The sequence below is a fragment of the Polypterus senegalus genome, chromosome 18, assembly GCF_016835505.1.
Source record: "Polypterus senegalus isolate Bchr_013 chromosome 18, ASM1683550v1, whole genome shotgun sequence".
Classification (NCBI taxonomy): Eukaryota; Metazoa; Chordata; class Cladistia; order Polypteriformes; family Polypteridae; genus Polypterus; species Polypterus senegalus.
The window spans coordinates 44,592,175-44,618,806 of record NC_053171.1 but is presented as its reverse complement, the minus strand read 5'-3'; the positions used below and the strand labels follow the sequence as shown (position 1 = coordinate 44,618,806).

The window sequence follows — 26,632 nt, the reverse complement described above, 5'->3', positions numbered from 1 at the left end:
TCTGAGAGCACAAGGAAAGACTCTAGAGGAGAGCAACGTGAGGGGCAAGGCAACTGCAGTAAAGTCGTAAAGTTCTGAAAGCAGAGGCTGGGAGGAGAGTATTTACCCTGAGTCATTGCTTCCTGTTGTTTGGCTAGTACAGTCAAGAAAATGAAAGGTTTATGAAGGAAACTGGAAAGTAAAACTATTAAGAAGGATATGGTGAGAAGAAGAATAACAGCTTCAGTTCACAGACAGGGTGAAATTAAAGTGAATGTGTCAGACGCGGACTGAAATGAACCTCCAACCCCATAAGTTTCATACTTTCCGTTTACCTACTCTGCGTCACACACGTTTGAATCTTTTCCCTCAGCTTGCTTGTTTCCAAACTGTTTGTAAAACTGGGTTATTTTTTATTGGGCTGAAATGAAACATTATATGGCTGACATTTTATGGGCTGAATGTACAAAAAACTGTAATCATATGAATTGTGTCTGTCTCCCTCCATGCCTCTTGTTGTTTTTTTTCCAAATTCAGAATGTGCATCATTGACGTGACTAACTGCCTGTAATTTTGCCCAAGCAATTGCTTCATAAATTACAACTGATGGAAGATAAAAATACGGCACCCTTTCTGCTCGCACATCTCTCTCTCTTTATCAGTCTCTTATCTTCTCCTCCTCTTTCTCCTCCTGTCTATCTAATAGCCCGTTCCTATCCTTCCTGTTCTCCTTTCCTCCCCTCTGTCTGCTTCTCTGCTGCCTAATCCTATGCTAGAGTGTAGTGGGTTTCATCCTGAGGCCATTGAGGTGATCTTTTTGAACTCCTCTTTTCTTCTTGAACTTGTATTCACTGTGAGCTCATCTGCTCTAACTCCCAGATATGACCGTTTTTTTGTTTCTATTTTTCCTCCCATCATAACAGGAGTTTATGAAGGAGACGGATGCCCAGTCAGCACTGAAAACCTCCGTGATCTGCTCTGGAAGCCTTCTGCTACAGTTAAAAGACACTGACTCGGCCAGCCTCCAGACCCAGATGGCCCAGTTTGAACAGGCTTGGGCGGAATTGCTTTCTCATCTTCCAGAAATCCAGGATAAGCTGCACCAGGTCTCTCAATCTACTTCTTTTTTTAGATCTGATCTACTCCTCAGCACGATCTGAGCAGAGCAGTTGGCCTGTATCTTATATTTGCAGTGCTGGAGCACCATGACACCAGTGCAGATTTTAGGTAGGACCAAATGTCAGTGCAGTTTTTGGACAGAAGGTAAGGTTAGGGGTTGGCTTGGATAGGGCTGAGTGTGAACCCATGAGCTCAGTGCATCTGACATCAGTATAGTTAGGGGTTGGTGTGGTTAGCATTTAGTGGGAACAACACCTTGAGCTCAGTATAGTTTTAGGATGGAGGGTGAGATTTCAGGTTGGACTGGTTAGGGTTTAGTGTGAGTGGTATGATGAGGACGTTAGAACGTTATGCTCAGACTATATAATGCACTAGGGAAACCACATCTGTAATACTGCATGCAGTTCTGCTCACCATACTACAAGAAAGAAATAGCAGCACTTGAAGATGTGCAGTGGACATGTTCAGGTTCAGCAAACTCACAGGAATAAACCTGTTTAGTCTCGAGCTGAGGAGACTGTGTGGGGACCTCATCCAGGTCTTTAAATTTCTCAAAGGCTTTAATAAAGTAAATCCATCAGAATTAATCCAACTTGACAGTGAAATTAGGCGGATGTGCATTTAGAATTGAAGCCAATGTGCACTTTTTTTTACACAGAGAGTTGTAAGTGTCTGGAACAAACTATGGAGACATAACATCAGTACACTTTTAGGATGGACATTAAATTTAGGGGTTGGTGTGGTTAAGGTAACAGCGTCATGAGCTCGATACAGTTTTAAGGTAAGGGTACGGGTTGGACAATGTAGAGTTTAGTGTGAGCAGTGCTGTGATCTTCAGTTTTAGGACATTATTCTCAGACTATACACTGTAATGCCAGTAGTGAGACCACATCTGAAATACTGTGTGGAATTCTGGTCACCACGCTACAAGAAAAACATAGTAGCACTTGAAGCTGTACAGAAGAGATCACCCAGGAGCGTTCCAGGCCTTAAGGAAACGTCCCACTCTGATAGGTTTAGAAAATTTAACCTGCTTATTCTCGAGCAGAGGAAACCCTGGGGGATATAATGTAGTTCTTCAAAATTCTCAAAGGCGTTGATAAAGTAGATCCAGCAGAACTAAACAGTGAATCACATATTCATATTAAGGAGAAGTGCATTTAGGACTGAAGCCAGGAAGCATTTCTTTACACAAAGAGTAGCGGGAGTCTCGAACAAACTACCGAGAAAAAATGTCAGTACAATTTTAGGACCGACATTAAAGTTAGGGGCTGATATGGTTAGGGTTTAGTAAGCAGTCACTGTTTGAGGTTTTCTTTTCTATCCATGTGTGAAAAGGTTCTGTCCTGCATATACACAGTTCTGCCCTAAACCTACACTAATATTAAGGCATTGCGGCTCCACCAATAGATGCTTCATGAGCTGTTAGCAGCTGTTTCAAAGCATGCTGGGAGCCTGTAACAAAAGGAAATATGATTAAAGTTGGAGCCCCCATCAAAGGAATAGTCTTCTTGTCGGTTGTTATGGATAGCTGTGTTAGCGCAAGAAAAGAAGAGTTCTGGGGTTTGAAGCTGCAAACAGCAAGGCTGGGAAAAGAAAATGAAAAGATTCAATTTTTTAAGGAAAATGAAATCTATGGCAGAATTGAATTGCCATTTTATAGGCTCCCCTATAACTTGTGTCATGCCTCCATACTTTGAGTCCAGGAGGGCACAGGCCTGTGTGCCTAAGAAAGGCAAATTTGACACTGTCTCTGTAATATATTCATAATCCTAGTAATGCCACTTTTCCTGGGTGGTCAACATCTTTCCACATGTTCACCCTTGGCATGTAAAGAAATGAAAACCAACAAGAGTTTCACCAAGTGGTGTCTGCTACTGGCTGTTTGGTGGCACTAGATGATATGCTGACTTGGGTAAAGTATAAAGTCAAAGGGAAGTCGGTGTTTGTGTGTATTGGTAAAAAGTCATTGAACAGTATATGCTGGGATGGCTAACTCTGATCCTGGAGAGCCGCGGTGGCTGAAGATTTTTGTTCTAATCCAGTTGCTTAATTAGAAGCCAATCTTCACCAATAACAGATCTTATTTAATTTCATGGCTTGTTAGTGTTTGAACTCTACCATGTCAGTTCATTCTTAAATCATAGATTTTGTTTCTTTATACATGATACATGTATCATCCATGTGATTTGAAGCCTAAAACAGAATAGTAATTTTCAGTTCTTTACTTTTTCTTCAGTTTCCTTCTGAGTGCTAAATGAAACCAAATAGTGAATGATGAATACACAGGTGGAAATTGAGACAAGCTAGATGTAGAACTGCTGGTTCCTTTGTAATTTGTATCTTATTGCTAATAAGGAGCAGTTAAAACAATGAATACAGCTGTTTAAGACATAAACAAGCAATTAAACTAAATGAAGCAGAAAAATGCCACTTGAGCAATAAGTACTTCTTCAGCAATGAATATTTTTTGATGAAGCAATTGGGTTGGATCAAAAACCTGAAGCCGCTGCAGCCTTCCTGGACCAATGTTGCTGAACCCTGATTTAAATTGTTTGAGTCTTAAATAGATGATAAATTAAGTGAAGTTAATTAGTAGCAAAAACAAGTCACTAATCAAGAAAATGGTTAGAATGAAAACCTGTACCCACCGTGGCTCTCCAGGATTGGAGTTGGCCATCCCTGGTATATGCCAATGGGTGTACCTGTGGAATACCCAAGGAGCTGGGTCACCACTTGATGAAGCTTAGTTGATATAAGCCATGATAAACAAATGGAAGACTGGTGGGTCTCTTGCAGTGAGTGGTCAACACTGAAGGTACCTAATTGTTCATCAAAGTCACAACCATAATAATAGCAAATGTCAAAACCTGAATGTTATTTTCTGATCACCAGCGCTTAGCATTAAAACATTAAATGATGGGAGAACCTGAATAAATGCATTTCTATGTGTGACACGTGAACATCGTGGGTATCTTAAATAAATCTCTTTATTACTCCCATGTTGTGTTTCCTTCTACAGCAGCAAATAGAAAAAATATCGTCCTGTCAAGGCATTGGCGAGCTAGACACCTGGATAGACCACACTAGTGAGCATCTGGCAGAAGATAAACGGACATTGACATCGTTGTCTGGAGCTGCTGCTATAAAGGAGCGTCTGCTCAAATACAAGGTGATGGATGGAGTAATACATTTGAGGGACTTATGGAGGCAGGGCTGCTGCTGTCATACCAAAACATGGATGGCCTTCTTTTATTAAGCCAGTGCTGCAAACCATTCACTGGGAATAAGTGTGCTTGTGGCACAAGTGCAGGGCTGGGCAGGACACGTTGTTTACCTGGGAGAAATCCAAGAGGCGTCCTCAAATTGTATTGCTGGCAGTGTGGTTCAGTCTGTAAAGCATAAGCCTGCACTCCTTGTGGGACCCTGAACTGACTACTTCACTGGCTAGTGCATCCTTTGTAGAAAGATGGAAATTAGTGGGTCCGTAAGCAATCATGGATAAAAGCGTCACCGCAATCAATTAATCCACTGTAAATATTCAATATTAATTGGGAGTGCTGCTGCCAGCTTCCTACCAAGCACTCTTAACACATCACTCCTTTTGGTTTTAGGAATACAAGGTGGACATGAACTGCCTCCAGCTGACAGTAGATTTTGTCAACCAGTCGGTGCTCCAGATCAGCAGCCCCGACATCTGCAATCGTCGCTATGAGAGAACAGACTTTGCGGAACTTCTGGGAGCCACAAACTTGCGGTGGCAGACTCTTCAAGGGTCTTTGAACACTCAGGTGAGTGCATTGTTGAAGGCCTCTTGATGGTAAAGACATTTGGAGCGTGAGGAGCAGAGCCATCTTAGGATAGTGAGAAGAAGGAATGCTGGACATTGCAGTATTACTAGGAGAACAAAGGTCTGGGAGCCTTTAGGTTGCTACTTCTGACAGCTGTCCTTGTCTTATGATGATATGTGATCAGGAAAAAGGGAACCAAACTTAGATAAATGAAAATTTTGAAATCAATTCTGGACTTTAACGATGAGGAGGCCTAAGAGCTGGAGTGGTATAATCGTATTTCCCATCTTCTGCCATTCTGAAGCATTATCTGTTTCCCACAGATTCGTTGCCTGGAAGACATGCTGGAGACGTGCAGAGAAAATGAACGGAAGACCCAGCTCCTTAGCAGCTGGTGCGAGTCACAGAGGACCAGGCTGGCCCAGCTTGAGAAGCTGTCTAGTCAGAATGCCGTGGCAAATGCATTGAAGGAGTGCCAGGTAAATGCATGTGTGTGCTTGGTGCTATTCAGGATTTGGCACTGGTCACCTCCAAAGAGTGCACCTGTCATAATCTTACTAGAGTCCCATGATGCATTGCAAATAAGCGAAGGCAGCCATAAATTCAACATAGGGAGCAGTGCATAGGAATAGGCCACTTCTAAATCTAACACTTTCTAATGTCTCATATAACAGGGCATCGAAGAAAAGCTGAAGATCCGCTCTGCAAAATTTGAAGAGGACAGGCAGAAATGCCAGGCTGATCAGGACAGTGCCCACATGTATGCAGACTTCAGAGCTCAAGCGGAGGACACGGCTCTCGCCTTGAGTGCTTTGAGCCACCAGGTAGGACCTGAGGGACACTGCATCTGTTGTAGGAATCGTCTGGAAACAGTGCGAGTATTTGGGGCTTAGGGATTATGCTGCACACTGTCCAGATAGCTCAGACGTAACAAAGCTATTACTCTTGTGCCACCACTGATTGATTTCAGTACGGCCAGTACCGTGAACGTAACGTTCAGATGCTTTGTTTTGTTCACTGCTGCCTTTTTAAGTGCAAATGGGACAACACCACGTACCGGACTGGTGCAGTGATTCTCATTGAACAAAATTGAAATGAAACATGTGGAGAATGATAATGAAAAGTTAATGTTCAGAAATAAGAGAAAACAAACTACACACACAGCATTAGTAGCAGCAGTAATAATAATAATAATAATAATAAAAAAAGCACAGTTTACTCCTCGACTGCAGTTCAATATACTTTACACAAAAATGAAAAAAGTTACAGCACCAATTATAAGGTTTCAGTTTGTGTTTAGTTGTAGGGATGAGCTCTGTGTGCATGAGACCTAACAACATTGAGTGCAAGTAATGCAGCAATGAGGTGTTTTAAACCTCATAAGCAGAAGAGAAGCTTTCTCTTGTTGTGTGTTTTGTGTTCCATAATTGAATGGGAAAAAATGGTCAGTGATTGACACATGCACCAGATTTGTCAGACAGCACATTATTGACTATCAGAAAAAAGGGATGAGCTTGCAATACTTTGGAAATGTAAACCTGTGCTGAAAATTCATTACACAGTCATCTTGTTTAACATACCCTGGGGTTGCTAGTCGTGTAAATTGAAAGGCTGAAATGGTGAGATCAGCAACTTCAGTCCCTACTGCTACTTCCCCTTCTCTTCTAAGTCCCTGCACTCATGAAGTTTGACAGAAGACTTCGACAGAGAAACTAATTATAAAACTGTCCACAGCCTGTGTGTTCCTCGAAAATCATATCAAATCGATTGAAATTGCATTGCAATGTTTTAGCACACTAGGAATTCAAAGTGCACCATCAGCTTTGATTTGATGTGTGGGACGGAGAGCATGCAAAGTGGGCAGAGTGAGCTGTGGGTGAAGCAGCTTGCATTCAGAGATTTCACAGACACGGCAGACCCGGCGATGTAGGCACATGCGAGAATGAACAGCAGGCTTTTGTTGTGAAGAGTAAAGGACCGATGCAATATGGTACTCGGCCATGAATGAGAGGCGCCTTTTAGAAAACAAATATAAGATATGAGTTCCATTATGTTGAAATGATGGCACATGTACTGAATCACATACATACGGTTGTGTTCAGAATAATAGCAGTGTGTTTTAAAAAAGTGAATAAAGCTTTCATACATGCAAATGGGAAAACTGCACATTCTATTCCAAATCAAAACATGAAGAAAAATGCATCAAATTTGTGTTATTCCTTTACAGAAAGGGAAGAAAATGAAATATTAGGCTGTTCAAAATAATAGCAGTGTGGAGTTCAATTAGTGAGGTCATTCATTCTGTGAAATAAAACAGGTGGCAATTGCGTCCCTTATTTAGGCAGCAAATGTTGTACATGCTGGTTATAGTGCATTTCTCTCTGAAAATATGAGTAAAATGGGTCATTCCAGACATTCTCCAGAAGAACTTTGATTAAAAAGGTGATTGTAGAGGAGAAAACATATAAAGAAGTGCAGAAAATGGTAGGCTGCTCAGCTAAGATGATCACAAATGCTTTAAAATGGCAACCAAAACCTGACAGATGTGGAAGAAAATGGAAAACTACCATTTGAATGGATCAAAGACTAGCCAAAATGGCAGACTCATCCAATGATCAGCTCCAGAAAGATCAAAGAAGGTCTAAAGTTACCTGTGAGTACCTGTTATAATTAGAAGAGACCTATGTGAAGCCAAGCTATCTGCAAGAAGCCCCTGCAAAGTCCCATTGTTGACGCGTGTTGAAGAGGTTACAGTTTGCCAAAGAACACATTGACTGGCCTAAAGAGAAATGGCTCAGCATCTTGTGGACTGATGAAAGCAAGATTGTTCTTTTTTATGTCTAGGGGCCGCAGACAGTTTGTCAGATGACCCCCAAACACTGAATTCAAGCCACAGTACACTGTGAAGACAGTGAAGCAAGTATCATGATATGGGGATGTTTTTCAATAATTTGGTGTTGGGCCTGTTCATCACATACCAGAGATCATGGATCAGTCTGAATACCTCAAAACAGTTGAAGAGGTCACGTTGCCTTATGCCAAAGAGGAAATGCTCTTAAAATGGATGTGTCAACAAGATGACGACACCAAACTCACCAGTAAATGAGCAACATCTTGGTTCCAGACCAACAAGATTGACATTATGGAGTGGCCAGCCCAATCCCTGGACCGTAATCCAATAGAAAACTTGGTGGGTGACATCAAAAATGCTGTTTCTGAAGCACAACCAAGAAATGCAGAAGAATTGTCGAAAGGAGTCCAATTGTCCTGGGCTGGAATACCTGGTGCCAGAAGTTGGTCGACTCCATGTAACACAGATGTGCAGCAGTGCTCAGAAACAATGGTTATACAACGAAATATTAGTTCAGTGATTCAGAGGAAAGCAAAATCTTGAAACATTTTTCAATTTATACAGTGAATGTCTGAGTTTGTAAAGAAGAATACAGACACTGCTATAGTTTGAACAGCCTAATATTCCCTTTTCTTCACTTTCTGAAAAGGAATAACACAAATTTGATAAATCTTTCTTCATGTTTTGATTTGGAATAGAAAGTGCAGTGTTCCCAATGCATTTGCATATACACTGTGTGCACAATTATTAGGCAAGTTGTATTTTTGAGGATTAATTTTAATATGGAACAAACACAGTGCTATCAGTCAATCCAAAATGTTAATAAACCTGAAACCTGAATGTTTCACAACGGAAATGTGAGTGTGAACATCATCAGGGGAATACATATGTGTGCACAATTATTAGGCAACTATTAGTGTGCAGATTTATTATGCAACTAAAGGAAAAATGAAAATTTTCCCATCTCACTTGTTTATTTTCATCTGTTATAGTGAGAATAATAAACAAACACCTCAAAATTTACAAATAAACATCTCTGACATTTCAAAAAAAATAAATCAATCAATCAATGACCAATATAGCCACCCTTCTTTCCAATAACAGTCATAAGCCTTTCCATTCATGGAGTCTGTCAGTTTCTTGATCTGTTGACGATCAGCTTTTTGTGGAGCAGTGACTACAGCCTCCCAGACACTCTTCAGAGAGGTGTATTGTTTTTCTCCCCCGTAAATCTAGCGTTTAAGAAGTGCCCACAAGTTCTCGATAGGGTTTAGGTCAGATGAGGAAGGGGCCATGTCATTATTCCTTCATCTTTAAGGCCTTTACTGGCTGGCCACGCAGTGAGAACTTCGATGCAAGTGATGGAGCATTGGCCTGCATAAAAATCATGGTCTTCTTCCTGTATCACTGTTTGAAGAAAGTGTCTTCAAAAAACTGGCAGTAGGTTTGGGAGTTGATTTTGAGTTCATCTTCAATGCAAAAGGTCCAACTAGCTCATCTTTAAAAATACCAGCTCATACCAGTACCCCACCTCCACGTTGGAGTGGAGCTCTGTGCCCATTACTGATCCACAGGTCCATCCATCTGGTCCATCAAGAGTCACTCTCATCTCATCGGTCCATAAAACCTTTGAAAAAAATCTGTCTTCAGATATTTCTTGGCCCAGTTTTGACGTTGTTCAGTGGTGGTTGGGTTTCAGCCCTCCTTACCTTGGCCATGTCTTTGAGCACTGAACACCTTGTACTGCTGGGCACTCCAGGTAGGTTGCAGCTCTGGAATATGAAAGTACTGGAGGATAATGGGTTCCTGGTAGCTTCACGTTTGATTCTTCTCAAATCTTTGGCAGCTAATTTGCGTCTTTTGTTCTCAACACGTTTCTTGCGACCCTGTTGACTATTTGCAACAAAATGTTTGATGGTTCTGTGATCACACACCAATATCTTAGCAATTCCAAAAGTGCTGCATCCCTCTGAAAGACTTTTTACAATTTTTGACTTTTCAGAGTCAGTTAAATCTCTTTTTTGGCCCATTTTGCCCGAGGAAAACTAGCTGCCTAATAATTCTGCACACCTTGATATAGGGTGTTGATCTCCTTAGGCCACACCCTCCCTCATTACACAAATACACATCACCTGACGTGCTTAAATCCAATAAGCATTCAAGTTAATACAGCTTGGAGTTGGAATATACACATTAAAAATGATGATATGGTCAAAATACTCACTTGCCTAATAATTGTGCACACAGTGTATGGAAATAAAAGCTATGATAAGGATTTTGAGCTTTATTCACTTTTTTAAATACACTTCGCTATTATTCTAAACGCAACTGTACATGATCGCACGGTCTGCCGTGTCTATGAACACATCAAAAGCAAGCTGCTTCACTTGCAGCTCACTACATCCTCAGTGTGTTCATCTCTCCCTGTGTCAAGCTGATTCTGGGACTGCACTTTGCATTCCTCGTTCTGTGCAAACATTGTTATGCAATTTCAGGTGAGTTTATATCCTTTCTTAATTATTTTTTCTTTAAGCAAACTGAAATAATTGGCACATGAATAGTTTTCAGTTTAGCCAATTCTCTTTTTTAGCACATGTACTGAAAAAACAGGAGTGATTATAAGGAATATTTTTTCCTTTTTTTGTATAGTTGTCTAGAGAAGAGTGATCAACAGCAATTTTGGTAGCAACATCCAATAACCTCAATAAAGATGGCTAAGTTAAGTTTAGGTGAAAAAGTCATGCAAATGCAGAAGTGAGGAGAGAGACAGCGATTCACAACTGGGTACCAACTGGAGGGGGCATTTGTGTTAAAGAAAAATATCAACAAATCTTTTCTGAGCAGAATTTCCGAGTTACAATAAAATGGGTGTTCGCTGTGCCACAAATTAGGAAAATTTAAGGAGGGACAGGAGTGTGAAACACACTCTGGCAAAATATTAAAAGATTTAAAAACACAACACCAATTGGCATTGGGCGTGTACTTCTGGTGTTAACTGGGGTCCTTAAAACAGCCCAGTCTGATCTAATCCTAACCCTAACCCTGTCCAGGTCTGGTCTGGTTTGCTCCTGAACTGGTGAACCGAGTCAAAAACCGATGAGATAAATGGATGAGCTATCCACCTTGGATCTAAGAAAACTGACAAAGACAGACATTTTCCTTTTTTTTCCCCCTTTAGCCTTTCATCTTACATTTACTGTTGGTCACTTTTCTAGGCTGGCTGTGACAAACGCTTAGCTGACAGGACGGTTGGTGGCACTGCAGCCATTCTAGTGAAGCAGGTTTAAAATGTCTTTATTTCACCTCACACTGGCAGAGAGAATTTTCTTTGAGTTGTCAGGGTGATGCACAGGATACTCACTGGCACATTCTGAGAAAAGCAGATGTTAGACATATGTTATGTGAAAGTACTACAAATTACATCTGTGCCCCCCAGTCAGCCTTAATTCATTTTTCTTTTTTCTTCACAAAAATTTCAAACTATTTAGAAATCTGCTAGTAATTTCCTTTCTCAAATGGGGTGCTCCATAAATTCACACAATTTCAGTTGCTACTAAAACTTTCATCTGTGAGGGTGGGTGTGTGTCCTCCTCTAACACTATGTGGTCAGCACGACTACAGAAAATGGATGGGGGCCTGAGAGCAGATGCAGCAGAAAGGAAGAATGGAGTCCCAAATTGTAAGCTGTGCGCCACCCTGATCTGAAACAAAATGGCCAGATAATCCCAAAACTGGAAACCATTAGGAAAGGATGATCACAGGGAGAAACAATAAGCACCACATAAAGAGAGTCTGTTTTGCTTTGCTGTTACATATCTAAATTCGGTGGTGCCTATTAGAAGCAAAATCTCCATAATTTTTTGAACTGCTTTAGTCATTTGGTCGAATAATGCTGGTGCTGTACACTCCTCTGTGGGTCCAGTTTATCTTCATTGCTCTTCCTGATGGTCCCCGCTCAGCCATATTAGCTCTAGAGTACGTTATCTCAGATGATAATAATAATAATAATAATTCTTTGCATTTATATAGCGCTTTTCCCACTACTCAAAGCGCTCAGCAATTGCAGGTTAAGGGCCTTGCTCAAGGGCCCAACACCTTTTGGCAATGCCATGTCATCTGTCTTATGCCACCTTAATGTCCCTCCTACTATTGCTACTTTCTGCTCACCTATTAAACAGAAATGATTTATAGACTTCAGTGATGGTGATATGCTGGTGCAGTGGTCAGCACTACAACTTAAAGTTCTCCAGGATCAGCATTTGACTCCTGGTGAGCCTGATCGCTACCTCTGAGGAGTTGGCAGTTTCTCTTTGTGTCTGCGTGGGTTTTTCTGGGGTACTCCGACATTCCAGAGATGAGTGAGTGTGGGTTTGAGTGTGTTCTACAGCAGACTGCCATCCAATCCAGGGTGGGTTCCTGCTTTTACCCCCAACGCTGCAGGTATAGGCCGCAGTACCCTAAACACACTCAGAAACAGAGTGTACGGGTGCAGAGCATGAAAGTCCTCAGTGGTGTGTTTCTGTCCTGCAGTGTCTGAGGTTAGTGCTGCGTTGAAATGTTCAGATCCTGCTTCCGATAATCATTGGAACAGATGTCACCATAGAAACCAGCCAGTTAGAAATTGGATGCTAAAAACTCAAAGTCTTTTATTCATTAAAATTGACAAAAAATATAGAATTATGTTCTGTATTGTATTGGTTCTGTTTTTTATGGAAACCCGAATCCACCAAAAAGGAAAAAAAAAAGAAATGTACCTTATTTCTAGCTTACTTCCTCCTGATTATGACTAATATTTTATTGTCTTTAACAATTTGAAAACCTTCTAAGCGGTGTGTTCTTTGTGCAAATTCTTGTTTCCCATTACTATGTGAAGCACATTTTTGTTTAACCATCCATCTACTAGAACCACATACTGTAACTGCAGCAGAGAAAAGATGACCCCAGGATGCTGACCACGATACGCTTTCCATCCAGCGTCTTTGTTCTTTTGCCCAATTTTAACCATTTATGTTTATTTGCCCTTTTCACATATGGCTGTTTAAAATATCTCCTTCTTAGGCCTGCATCCTGGAGTTGTCTTTTCTGTGTTGCATGTGACACTGTGATGGGTGTGAATTTAAGGAAGAAGCCATCTGAGGACCTGTAAGGCGATTGTTTCTCAGACCACACACTCTGATGTCCTTGTCCTCTTGTACAGTTGCCATCTGAGCCTTCCTCATCTTTTTTTATCCTAGTTAGATTCAGTTTGGCTTTTTCTCTCAAGACAGTAAAAAAACACCTTTGGATGAAATCTTCAGTGTCTTGGCAATCAGCTGCATAGAATAATCTTCATTCTGCACATAAGACAACAGACTGGCATGTTTATTGAGGATGCTCTTTCATTTTGGCCATTTTTGTACCCAGAAATGAACATTAGGAATACCAGTACTTTGCAACCCAAGTGAACAGAATAACAGAATTCAGTGGTGCTAATACAATTAAATAAGGTTTCTCTAATAATCAATCTGCATTTATACATGACTATCGGTAAGCTAAGAAAGATGACCATTAGGACACTGAAGGAGTAACTGCTGAAAATGGCACTCATCTGTGAATAATAAATTAAAAATCAGGCATTTTAAGCTGTAAGAGCCATTCGCAACACTAGTAATGTCTTGGTTTCTTGACATAAAGGTATTCATTTCTTACAAAAACATAAAATATTTCAGTGCGTATATGCATACTTGTGTGCACTGTGCATATTTTTTTTACTTTTAGTAAATCTCTGACATAGTTGGGTACAAAGTTGGGTATTAGATATCAATGCCACCATGAAAATGCTAATATTTGGTTGCTCACCTCAATAATGGGTTATTATAATTGTTATTCTTCATAAACAATACCGATGAGTTTGCTTATCTTGTACTCTTGATTCTTACCATGGTTAAAATTGCTACAATACAGCCCAACGACACCCTCCATTCCATCCATTTTCCAACCCGCTGAATCCGAACACAGGGTCACGGGGGTCTGCTGGAGCCAATCCTAGTCAACACAGGGCAGGAACCAATCCTGGGCAGGGTGCCAACCCACCACAGGACACACACAAACAGCACACACTAGGGCCAATTTAGAATCGCCAATCCACCTAACCTGCATGTCTTTGGACTGTGGGAGGAAACAGGAGCACCCGGAGGAAACCCACGCAGACACGGGGAGGACATGCAAACTCCACGCAGGGAGGACCCGGGAAGCGAACCCCGGTCTCCTAACTGTGAGGCAGCAGCGCTACCCACTGCGCCACCGTGCCCTCCAGTCCTAGCCACTTAATTTTTCTGAAACAACATCAAGTCGAGTCTTGAAAGTCCCTAAATTCCTACTGTCTACCATGCTACTTGGTACCTTATTTCATGTGTCTGTGGTACTTTGTGTAAAGAAAAATTTCCTGAAGTTTGTGTGAAATTAACCCTTAACAAGTTTCCAACTGTGTCCCCATGTTCTTGTTGGACTCATTTTAAAGTCAGTCTTGATCCACTGGACTTAGAGGAGAGAGGTTGGAAGCATGCGCGGATTACAGTGCATTGCCTCACCCACCGCAAGATGAAACACCCAGATTGGGACCCGACTGCAGCCAGTGACTCCTCAGCACCACACTGGAACAGTGTAAGAGTTTTAATGGTGGCTGGAGTGCCAATCCTGCCACCAGCCCCAAGGTTTTCCCTGTAAGTTGGTGGACCTGCTTGCAGGGTTGGGTGTGGATTGACGTCGTACTCATGATGAAGCAACTGCAGGTTAAGGGCCGTACTCAAGGGCCCAACAGAGTGAAGTCACTTCTGGTGTTTACAGGATTCAAACTGGTAACCTTCTGATTGTCGTCGCAGATCCCTAGCCTCAGAGACAGAAATGTACTAATTCCCTCCATAAATTTTGGACACCAGTCATCCATCCATCCATCCATCCATTATCCTAAACACAGGGTCACGGGGATCTGCTGGAGCCAATCCTAGTCAACACAGGGTGCAAGGCAGGAAACAAACCTGGGCAGGACGCCAGCCCACCGCGGACACTTCAGTCAAGTCACCTCTTAATCTCAATTTGGTTAAACGGAAAAGGTTCAACTCCTTCATCACTCATACTTCTTAATCCAATAATCATCCTAGTTGCTGTCTTATGGATTCTCTGTAATGCTGCTATGTCTTTTTTTGTAATATAGAGACCAAAACTGCACACTGTACTAGAAGTAAGGCCTCACTAGCGTTCTCTAAACGTCACGTTATTTTCTCACCCACTTAATCAAGACCAGGGTCACTGGAGCCTAACCCAGGGTAGGATGCAAGACAGGATCAAACCCTGGACAGGGTATCAGTCCATTGCAGGGTGAACACACACACACGCACACACAGACACACATACCAATCACACAATAGGGCCAATTTAGCATCACCGATTCAACCTGAATATCTTTGGACCGTACAAGGAAACCAGAGCACCCAGAGGCAACAAACGCAGACACAGGGAGAACATGCAAATTCCACACAGGTAGGACCCAGGATGGGAACCCTGCCACTGTCTTAGAAATATATAAATATGAATATATTAATTTGGCTTCAATGCTTATGGGTCAAAGGTGAGCTATGCATGCACAATTACAAAAATTGTAACCATTCATTTAAGCTTTATTTTTTTCATAGTGCCTTTCATAGCAAGTAACCTTCAAAACACTTAAGAATACAATGCAAAATAACACAAAGGCATCAGATAATTTAAATAAAAGTGGCATTTTAGACTAATAATAAGAGACCTAGAAGATTGTAAAAATGTCCAGAATATGTTCCAATAGCATGAGTGTACAGAGGAGCTGACCAGCCGTGAGACTCAGCAGGCAGCATGGCCTGGTCAGGCTCAATGTGACCTGTATATACCACTAAGTGAACTGACCTCGAGGGATCCTGAAGCTGATGTCACAGTATGTGACTTCTAGTTGTTGGGTATTCCACACTTACTGACCGCTGCTGCTGATCTCATCACTGACCATGTCTGTTTACATGATTGAAAATTGCTGGCCATGTCAAATTTAGCAACTGGATACCAGCCTTTCTGCTCAGTCCTGATTGCCCCTTTTCACAACGGCCATAGTGTGCTGCCTGATGGAGCTGGTGCTGTATGAAGGGTTAGCAAGTGCAGTAACAAACACATTTATTTATATACTATATTTTCATACCTGCGGTGGGCTGGCACCCTGCCCAGGGTTTGTTTCCTGCCTTACACCCTGTGTTGGCTGGGATTGGCTCCAGCACACCCCCGTGACCCTGTAGCTGGGATATAGCGGGTTGGATAATGGATGGATGGATATTTTCATACATGGAAGTAGCTGAAAGTGCTTCCAAATATCAATAGCTAAGTGTAGTCACAAAAATAAAGTAAAAAGTAAAGAACAGTTCTTTATAATAGTGGAGAATCTTAATAACCAGATGAATTACAAACTATGGATAGATTGCCAGGGAGGACAGGAAAATAAAACCTCCAGTTGGAGTTGAGGATGTTGGGATGTTGAAGAAAATGAACCTGTGAGGTTCCAAAGGTCAACAGACCACCCAGACCCCCCTTGGCATTGCATAGTCCATGAATATGTCACCATTAACAGGATACTCTTGTGGAGTCCTCTTCAAGGCCAGTATTTCAGGTGGCTGAAGTATACTTAGACCAGGGAAGTGGCACATAGCACCAGTGAGTGCTGGAACAAACAGAAAAAATACAAAAGTAACAATTAGTGTCAGGAAACAGAACTGCAAACAGATACAGCAAGTTCAGCCATAATCTCAGACCTTTTTTTTTCTTTTTTCCATTCTGTCATGTTATGTAAAATATGTAACATCAATCAAACAAGCTTCTCTTCTGCTTTATGTAGTCCAAAACAGCCGTAGGAAATGGGGGTTCCTGAACACTATTAGTCCCAATAATGTCTCAAAATGCCAACTAGAGGGGATACAACCATCAAACCTTAATTGGTCACAAAAAGGTCTAACATCAAACCTTTATAAATAAGTGGATTTATTTTTATAAAAATGCTCCGTGTGACAAAATAAGATCAGAGGAGCACAAAGGCAAAGAAGAGGAAAGAGGAGAACACATTCCAATACACACATCCAAAGAATAGTCAAAACTGAAAAAATGTAATTCATACAAGCTCAAAGAGAATTAACAATGACATCCATCAGTGCCAGCACAGTCAATGAACCGCAAGGGACTGCAGGTTTTCTCAGCCATTGTGGGGCTGTGCCTTGATGGTGATGGGCAGGTGGCCATGTCATTTGAGAAACCACCCCTCAAACACATTACATACAGTAAATGATACATAGACACATAGAGACTACATGATCAACAATAATAACATTAACAAAAGAATGCAAAATGAACCTCACAGACATAAAAGAGGAATTTGAAGCCCAGTCAGGAGAGGAACCCTGTCTGAACCATAACACAGCCACATTCTTTTCCTTGTCACTGTATTTATATGCATTGTTCTTTTGGGTGGGCTTTCATTGGTTTTCAGCTGTCATGCATGCAAGCAGAGTTCTTCAGGATGAGTCATGGACTAGTTGGAGTGACTTGCTGGGTATGTCAGTTTAGATGACTCGCCTTCATGGCTGCACGACACAACTGTCTCTTACTGGCTAAGATTATGTAAATAATGGCAGACGATCACTGAAAAATGAGTCTACTATGACATTGCCTTTAGAGAAGCAGAATGGCCGATTGCTGAGACTGTTCCCCCACTATTGTACACCCATGACCACTCTCACTAGTAGCACTGTGTCTCCTCTGTGCTGAGCATTCATGTAGCAGTAAGTTCAACTCCCATGTGGATCTGATGACTGTCACTAGAACAGTAGTTTCTTTCTGACCAGATGTTTCAATGCTTTTGACAGATTATCCAGATTAAGACTTCACTGCAGTCAGCTGCACAGATGTGGGACGCATTTGACAAGATGTATGACACTGTTGAGCAGGACATCATTCGGGTGCGCTACGTTCTAGATTACATTCCATCTGACTTTGTCTCTGGAACAGCTTTGCAACAAACTGCGGAGAGGTTAAAGGTAAGCTGGGCAGTCACTAGGTCTGTAAGTCTATGTGTCTCCATGGCTAGCAATGGCCTGGAAATTAAAGTTGATCCTGAAGTCTCAAATCCTCTGGGTGGTAAATCAGGTCTCACATCTATGCAAGGAAAGTGCATTTTAGGAGAAAATCCAACCAAGAGGCTATCCATGGATCAACAGATGGAAAGTCGCTCCTCTATCCTTTACTCTATGAATGCCCCATAACTTAGCCTTACATGCTGGCATAGATGCCAAGCTTGTTAGCTGATATGATTCTCATGCTAGCCGTCTAATGGTTGTATTGTCCTAAATTATACAGTTAATAATGCATTTTTTATTTTTTGTAGGCACCTTTCTAAACACTCAAGGACACCAAACAATAGATAAAACTCACATTATAAACAAAACTAAAAATACAAAAATTAGTATCAGACAGAGCAATTAGAATCAAAGAGAAAAAGCATTCTTAAACAGATGAGTTTTAAGTGTAGACTTGAAAAGTGAGAATGAATCAATATTTCTAAGCTCAGATGGTGGTGAGTTTCAAAACTGGGGAGCAGAGCAACTGAATGCTTTGCTCCCCATGGTGGTAAGATGGACGAAGGGGCCAGTCAAGTGGATGGATGAAGAGGACCTAAGGGTGCAGGAGGCAATGGAAACATGGAGGAGGTCGGACAGATATGGAGGGGCGAGGTTGTGGATAGCCTTAAAAGTTAGTAGGAGAATTTTGAAGTCAATGCGGAACTTAACCGGAAGCCAGTGAAACTGCTGAAAGATGGGATTGATATAGTGAATAGAGGGGTTTCCAGAAATGACGTGGGCAGCTTAATTCTGGACCGGTCGAAGCTTATACAGTAAAGAGATCTGTGAGAAAGACCAAAGAAAGTTGAATTGCAATAATCCAAACAAAGGTGATAAGGCTATGAACAAGGATAGTAGTGGTGTAGGGAGTGAGGGAGGGGCGAATACGATTAACGTTACGCAGGTGGAAATATGCAGACCGGGAGATCTTACTGATGTGGGACACCCAGACTTGCTTCTTTTTCTGTCTGAATAAGACACCCCTAATGAGCTCAACATTGTTAATCAGTCTCCTTCTACACGTTCACTGGGTTCTCAAATGCCAACAGGGCTGTGTGAGTCTTAGGCACCTATGATGTTGAATGTCATGGGGATTACAGTGCCTATTAAAAGGGTTCACCCCCTTGGAAGTTTTCACTCTTTATTGTTTTGAAACATTGAATCACTTGGCTTTTTTCACACTAATGAACCGAAAAATACTTTCTAATGTCAAAGTGAAAACAAATCTCTGCAAAGTGATCTGAATTAACTAGAAATATAAAACATGACATCCGTAAATCATCAGTGGTGTGGTGAATTGGTTTTAGAAGTCACAGAATTAATTCAGTGGAAGACCACCGGTCTGGAGTTTCCATTGATTGAAGTATAAATACTGTACACCTGATCTGGGAGGTCTGAGTTGTGATCAGTCAGTATGGTGGTCTAACCTACGCAATGAAGACAAAAGAACACTCCAAGCAACTCCGTGAAAAGCACAAGTCAGGGGTTGGACACAAGCAAACCTCCAAGTCACTGAATATCCCTTGGAGTTCAGTTAAATCAGTCATGAAAAATAGAAAGAGTGTGGCACAACTGTGATTCTGTTAAAGCGGGCCATTCACAAACATCAAGCGACTGTCCAAGAAGAAAAAAACCAGTAAGGGAGGCCACCAGGAGTCATTTGACAACTCCAAAGGAGCTACAAGCTACAGAGGCCCAGACTGAAGAGATTGTTCACACAGCAACTATTGTCTAGGTACTTCTTCAGTCACAGCGTTTTGGGAGGATTGCAAAGAGAAAAAACAGAGACATGACATCTCAGATTGAATTTGGTAGAAGGTACATGGGAAACTCTGAAGTCAACTGGAAGAAGGTTCTATGGTCTGATGAGACCAAAATTGAACTTTTTGGCCATCAGACTGAATGCTGTATTACACTACACTATGTCAAAAACACACCATCCCCACCTTGAAGAATGGTGGTGGCAGCATCAGGCTGTGGGGATGTTTCTCTGCAGCAGGCTCTGAGAGGCTTGTGATAGTAGAGGGGAAATCCTGGATGAAAACCTGATGAGGTCAGCAAGAAACCTGTGCCTTGGGTGAAGACTTGCCTTCCAGCAAGACGAGAACCCCATGCAGAAAGAAAAAGCTACACAGGAATAGCTTCAAAACAGTGACATTAACTGGATCTCAATCCAACTGAAGATCTATGGATGGACTTTATAATTGACTATTGACGCACAATCCCCATGCAACCCGACAGAGCTTGAGCAGCTTTGCCAAGAAGAATGGGGAACAGGGTCCAGGTTTACAAAGCTGATAAAGAGAGACCCGAGCACACAGACACAAGGGTGTCATGGCTACTGAATACTTGACACGATGGGGTGAATACTTATGTGATCTCTTATTTTGTATTTTATATTTATATTCATTTGGATCATTTTGCAGAGATCTCTTTTCACTTTGACATTAACAAGCCAATCTGTTGATTAGTGCCATTAAAACCAAAATAAATTAACAGGGATTCCATGTTGTATAACAATAAAATGTGAAAACTTCCAACTTCCATGATTCTTTTTACAGGTACTTTATCATGACAATGTCTCCCATTTGCTTTACTTTTTTCATACTGTATGTCATACTTGAGCGAATCTCAAATAGCAGGTCTGGATAAATCACCAAAAATCAAAGAGGAACCACACTGGAAAAACAGACAACTGGTTCACCTGATCAGTAAAGGATTTGCTTGCAGTCCATCATTTGCTGACACTCACTGCCTTCTTCTTTGCAGTCCCTGCAGGCCGAGGCCGAGAAGAGCGAGGAATCCTGGAGCCATCTGAGCGAGCAGTTTACCCGCTTGAGCATCCACTGCAGACCTTCAGCAGTTGCCCTTCTCAGTGAAAACCTCCAGGTGGCACGCAGACGGTAAAAGCTCATATGTGCTTCACTGCCACTACAAGCTTCATCTTTCTCCCACTTTTTAGGGCTCCGTTCCCAGTTTTAGCCATTCTGCTGTGTTTCCATTCTCTGCTCCTTGGCTCCCCACATTCCATGCCATTCTGTTTCCAATGGCGTCACTTGTCCCCCAATCATCTGATCATCAGTCTTTCCACTTAGTCTGCTCACACCCTCATAATTCAGACCTATGTGCCCACTGTGACCACTAGGGGGTGTTGCAGCACTGCGAACCTTGGACACAACGTCATTAACACCAGTTCCAGCATAAGTTAAATGTTTATTCACACCAATTACAGTACCTTGTTCAAAGGCAGTCCATAAACCAACATAATCTCTGTTTTTTTACTCCTCCAGACGAGCTTTTTCCTTCTACTACTCGCCTGGATGAGGTCAAGTGGTCTCTTTTATCTTGGACCTGGGAGTGCTTCCCATGTTAGGGCACAGAAAGTACTTCCGGGTCATTTGGAAGTCCCAAAAAGTATGGGTTGTGAATCCCATCAGCTCCCCCTGGCAGACCCTATGAAACCCAACAGGACTGTCCCACGGGACTACAGCTCCCAGCATGCCCTGAGGGTATCCGTGTGGAAATCCAAATCCAGGGAGGCTACCACCTAGCGTATTGGTGGAGAAAATATTTATCAGTACTCATCTCCCCCATTCCTTCCATTGTACTGGCCTCCCAGTGGGGTTAGGGTTCTTGTTCAGTCCCAGTTGGGATGCCGCTCTCTTCAGGTTGTCCATTACACCAAATACACACCCCAGGGGGCTGTAAGAAGGCCTTTCAACTACTTCTTCCATGCTGATTACAATACTCAAAAGAACTTTCTGGACTTTTTCCCCCGTTTTGAAGTTTCTGGGTTCCATTATGTTGTCGATCTCTGTCTCTGACATCTTAAACGAGAGTCATGTAACTGTCAAGGCAAAAATAGAGCAATTGCTGCTCGAACAATTCAGAGGGCCTGTCATTTCAGAAGCTTTGCTGGATTTTAGTGTTTCTTTTACCTTTTGAATCATTCTTTGGATGACATTTACTTTTTTTTTGTTTTGTGCTAAAAATAAAGATAGATTTAAGTAATAACATTCTTCAGCCAGAGACAAAGATTATCAAAGAAAAGTAATAAATTCAGAAATACTCAATAGAGGTAAAACGGTGTATATTGAGCTTAATTAAAGACTTAACAGAAAAAGTCATTTCAATATTGTGAACTTAGTCTTAATTCACTGGGTTTTAGCATAACCTTTAGAAGCTCATCACATCATCGTGTGACCAGCATGAGCGTCGTTAAAAAAGTAGAAAAGAGCGAATGGCTTGTTATGTGTCTCTTGGGTGGCAGACATTCGAAAACACTAAGCAGAAATTGTAGTCTTAAGAGCAGAAAAGGGTAACTCGATCAAGCAAACTTTTAATGGAGATCAAGGCAAAAACCATACTTCTGGAATTCTTAGTTTGAATCCTTCAGTCCTGAAACAATTTTTTTTTCCATAGTAATTATTTTTGAAGAGACAAATCTATACTGAAAGCCTGCGATCTTAAGTGTGCTTCTTCCAATATGCTATAAGGTGATGCGTAAAAAGTGATCTCAGGCATCAAGGAAGCACCCTTCGATGCAAAACGTGGCATGAAAAGGTTAAAGTTTCATTATTAACTTATCAAGCGGGGTCATTTTTGCTAAATCGCTTGTAATTTGACCTCTCCAAATTAGAATCGTTGCTGTTATTGAACTATCTGGAGTATAAACACATGTTTGGTCTCTTTGTAAAGGTAACATTCTCTAGTTTCACCCTTAGTAGTCAGAATCACTGTAGGTGTGACTGATCAAAAGTTATGCACATTAGAACTCACAGAAAAAATGAATTTTTTTGTTCTCGCCTAAGTTTTTTTGTGAAAATAAAGGCCTCTATAGCTGCAGTAGGTAGGTGGGGACAGAAACACACTATGTACCAACAGAATAACTTGTTGACTACTCACATTTCAAATTTGAAAAGAATACCTGTAAAAATGACATTTTTTACACCAGTTTTTATGTGGGCATGTCCAGGTGCTTTTTAGAGGGACCTATGGTTTATCCATTATCCACATTTTGGAACGTATGGAAAAAGTGTAATAACTTTTGAATGCTTCAACCCACAGATATCAATGAGGGCTCTACTGAAAGCTTACACCTAAAGGAATCTATATCTACACACAGTGTCACACTATTAGTTATGGAAATTCATATTCCATACTAAAAACAATAAAAAATACACATTTCAATATAAAAATAGTCAAAACAAGTCTTATGGGCCAAAAAATATATATATTTTATTTTTACTTTTTTAATAAAATGAACACAAACTATATACATTTTTTTACAAACTGTTACAACACAGCTCAATGTTTTTCCATGTGCCACTGATTGTAGCAATCACTAGCAGGCAGAAAGCACAAGGGCGTGTCACATGACGCTCTCTGCCATTAGACGTCTCCTGGCACGAACGATCTCTTTCCGCCGCGTACATGCCTCTATTACTTAATCGAGAGTGTATTTACGTATATCTGTACTTTTATCCATATTTAAAATGCGAAAAAACTAGGTGAAATCACAATAAAAACCACGCACCAAGTCTGCAGACTGGCACAAATGCCAGCTTCACGCAGCTCCGATCGGTTTTGTTTACAAGTTGGCATGGCAAGTTACATATCGGCGTGCTCAGCTGCTCATTGGCTGTAAGTTTGGAGTGTCACTCACAGCGTCCAATCAAACTGGTAGATTCTACCAGGGTTTGGAGTTGTGCGTCATCGTTCAGCTGTCTGTGACACTCGTTGGCTATACGAGGTGCCAGTCACCCCCCAGCACCCTCGTAATTGGCCAACTTAGGTGTCAATCAGAAGCTAACACTTCCGTGTAACATGCTTTAGCATGGTTATTGCCGACAGAAACAAATTACGTCTGATATGACCAATAGAAATGAAAAAAAATGTCGGAGCTAGTCTCAAGTTAAGAAACGTTTTCTGGAGTTTTGTCCCTTTGAGGATCTATCGTGTGTTTTGGACCTAATCGTTTTACTGAATTATATTCCCTGGAGCCTTACAGACAGAATGAGATCAATATTGCTCGGAAATATAGATGTTTGACTTGCAGAGAGACTTCAAAGGTAGTCAAAGGTAGGAAAAGTCAACTCTTAAAAGTATTTACTTCTCTGTAAAAAAGGATTTAGTGTCAGTGCTGTGGTTGTTGTGTGTCAAAATGGTTTATATCATCGGAAAGACGAGACTCTGAATTTTCATTTGATGTGTAGTATGTCGAGGTGCATGACAGAGGGGCATGCACACATGGCTGTGACGTCGTCCAATCGTAGTTATGTACCGGGACCGGTACGTGTGCATGTTAAGTGTTATAGAAATAAAATGGGGCAGAAATTTATAAAAATTCATAATTTCTTTAATGGACAGATTTTGCTGAACTCGATTTATGTTAATCAGGTGCAAAATACCAACAGTTTGTTTTCCTGCATGTTGTGACCACCAGGGGGTACCGAACACCTCACACAAGTCCCACAGACACAGTTCCTTATTAAAATAAAGTTATTTTATTTCACAATACAGCCTTAACTGATACTATAAGCCAGACCTGTAGAGAATAATAGAACCTTGATGCCTTACACACCTCCTTATAGAGTGTTACCCCCTTCCTCCCAACTCCGTCTCTGAGAGGCAAGTTGGGCATCTTCTTTTATCTTAGACCCAGAAGTGTTCCCAGTGCCAGAGCACTGCCTGACGGAAGCACTTCCACATGAAACAGAAGCCCCTTGAAGTAGGGGCAGCATTCTCCTGTAGCTCTCCCATGTGCCAGAAGGACTGTCCTATGGAACTTCAATTCCAAGACTTCCCTGCAGATAACTTAGCCTAGGGAGGCTGCCACCTATTGTGTTGACAGAGCAAATAGATGATACAGGTTGCTTCTCCTTGTCTCTCCAGTATGCTGACCTCCCGACCAGGTAAGGAATCGTGAACCGTCCCGGCCAGGACATCAAACCCATGTTTGGTGCCCATGACTCTGTTAAAACACATCTGTGTCTTTATGAGTACTCATTATGTAACCAGTAATTTGTAAATTTTGTACTTGTACCTACCTGTGAAATTGTCACAACACTCAGCCAAGTGCTATACAAAAATAAACCGAATTGAACTTAATTTGCAGAAGATATTGACATCCACCCCCAAAGCTAGAATGGGTTCCCCCATTTTGTATGCTACATTAACTACCCCAAACCCTGTGGGGTTGTGAAGATTTTGTTTACTATTAAAAAATAAACTTTTTACAATTAATATAAAAATAGATTTGTGCCTTTGTGAATCAACAATAGTGATGAAGGAAGCATCCTCGTGAATTGTGTGCGATATGGAGGTCAACATTCACTTAGGATGAGTCTCATATCAAGGACACATTGCCTGTCCAGCTTCTCGCCAACTAGCGCATGGACTAGGAATGGTGGATATTTCATCTTCTGTTTTCTAGAGTTTGTTTCATGACTGGTCCAATCAGCATATGGTTAGGCACTTTTTTCTCTTTTTGCATGTATGAACTGTCAGGGGTATGAATGGGTGACATGTTCTCTTGAGTTTCTTAGTAAATCTAAGCTCACCAATTTAGGTAGAATATGAGTGGTTAGAACATTTTGATGAGAACAGGCTGTTCCTCGCATCAGGTCTTGTCAATGCTGCATATACTGTATCTGTTTCTCCAAAAGAACATTGAGTCAAGTTTTGAAGTCCCCTAAAATGCTACAGTCTGCAACAAAACTTGGTAACATACTTTTTGTCCATAGTATGGTTTTATATTTGAACAGAAACTTTACAATGTTTGTGTGAAAACTACCCTTGATGGGTTTCTATCTTTGCCTCCAGGATTTTGTGAAGAGCTTGTTTAAACTGACAAATGGGATCCACTGTACTAATTTCCTTCATAATTTCAGTTCCTTCGTTCTTTCCTAATAGCTCAAACTTCTCAATCTCTAGTCGCTCTTCTCTGAACTTTCTCTATTGCTGCTATGGTTTTTTTTTTTGTAGCCCAAAGACCAAAACTATACAAAGTACTCCAGATGAGGCCTCACCAGTGTGATGTATAAGTTAAGCATAACCCCCTTTGATTTGCACTCCACACATTGTGCTCTACAACCTAACATCCTATTAGCCTTCTTGATCGCTTCGGTACAATGTCTGGATGTAGATAGCAGCGAATCCATGATGATTCATTGATTCTTCTCACAAGTTGTACTTTCAGGTTTAAGACCCCAATTGTATATTCATTCTTCTGATTGTTAACTCTTTTTATTGACAAATTTGTCCAGGTCCTTCCATAATGATTAATCTGATTTTAGATTATCTGCCTTTCCAACTAGTTTAGCATCAGCTTAACCAGTTTTTTATGTCTATGTTATTAAATGAATTTATATATACTAGGGGGTTCCCCCCCTGCTCGCTTTGCTTGCCAGCCACTTCGCATCTCTGCCACTTATGTTGTGAAGAAGGGGGCTGAATGCACCCCAAGGAGACACAGTCGCTCCTCCAAAACCCCCTCTTAAATGGTGATAATATGGGAAACAAATACTTTTTTTTATCTCCTTTTTGTTCGATCAGCTGCTGGCTTGCTGCTGCTGCCGTGTTGCATGATCTGCATCTCTCACGGCACTTCGAACATTTAAAAGCCTGAAGAGCATCTGTTCTACTCTTTGTGTTTTATTTCCGGCCCCAGGCGTGGTTAAAGTCCCATCTCGTGAGACGTAGGTTCTTGATATTTTTTAGTTTACAATTTA

At 41.3% G+C, this 26,632-nt stretch overlaps 1 protein-coding gene across 12 annotated transcripts in view; it reads left to right on the top strand.

Moving 5' to 3' along the window:
• The window catches only part of syne2b (spectrin repeat containing, nuclear envelope 2b), a 437,867-nt gene that overhangs the window by 295,238 nt on the left and 115,997 nt on the right, over nt 1-26,632 (top strand). For 11 of the 12 annotated variants that reach the window (XM_039741096.1, XM_039741103.1, XM_039741097.1 and 8 more), the window contains 7 exons: nt 903-1,085; nt 4,121-4,270; nt 4,713-4,889; nt 5,213-5,368; nt 5,564-5,713; nt 17,649-17,819; nt 20,670-20,803. In XM_039741096.1, the coding sequence (XP_039597030.1) occupies nt 903-1,085; nt 4,121-4,270; nt 4,713-4,889; nt 5,213-5,368; nt 5,564-5,713; nt 17,649-17,819; nt 20,670-20,803 (1,121 nt within the window). The remainder of the gene's footprint in view (nt 1-902; nt 1,086-4,120; nt 4,271-4,712; nt 4,890-5,212; nt 5,369-5,563; nt 5,714-17,648; nt 17,820-20,669; nt 20,804-26,632) is intronic. The other variant, XM_039741095.1, reaches the window with a different exon arrangement.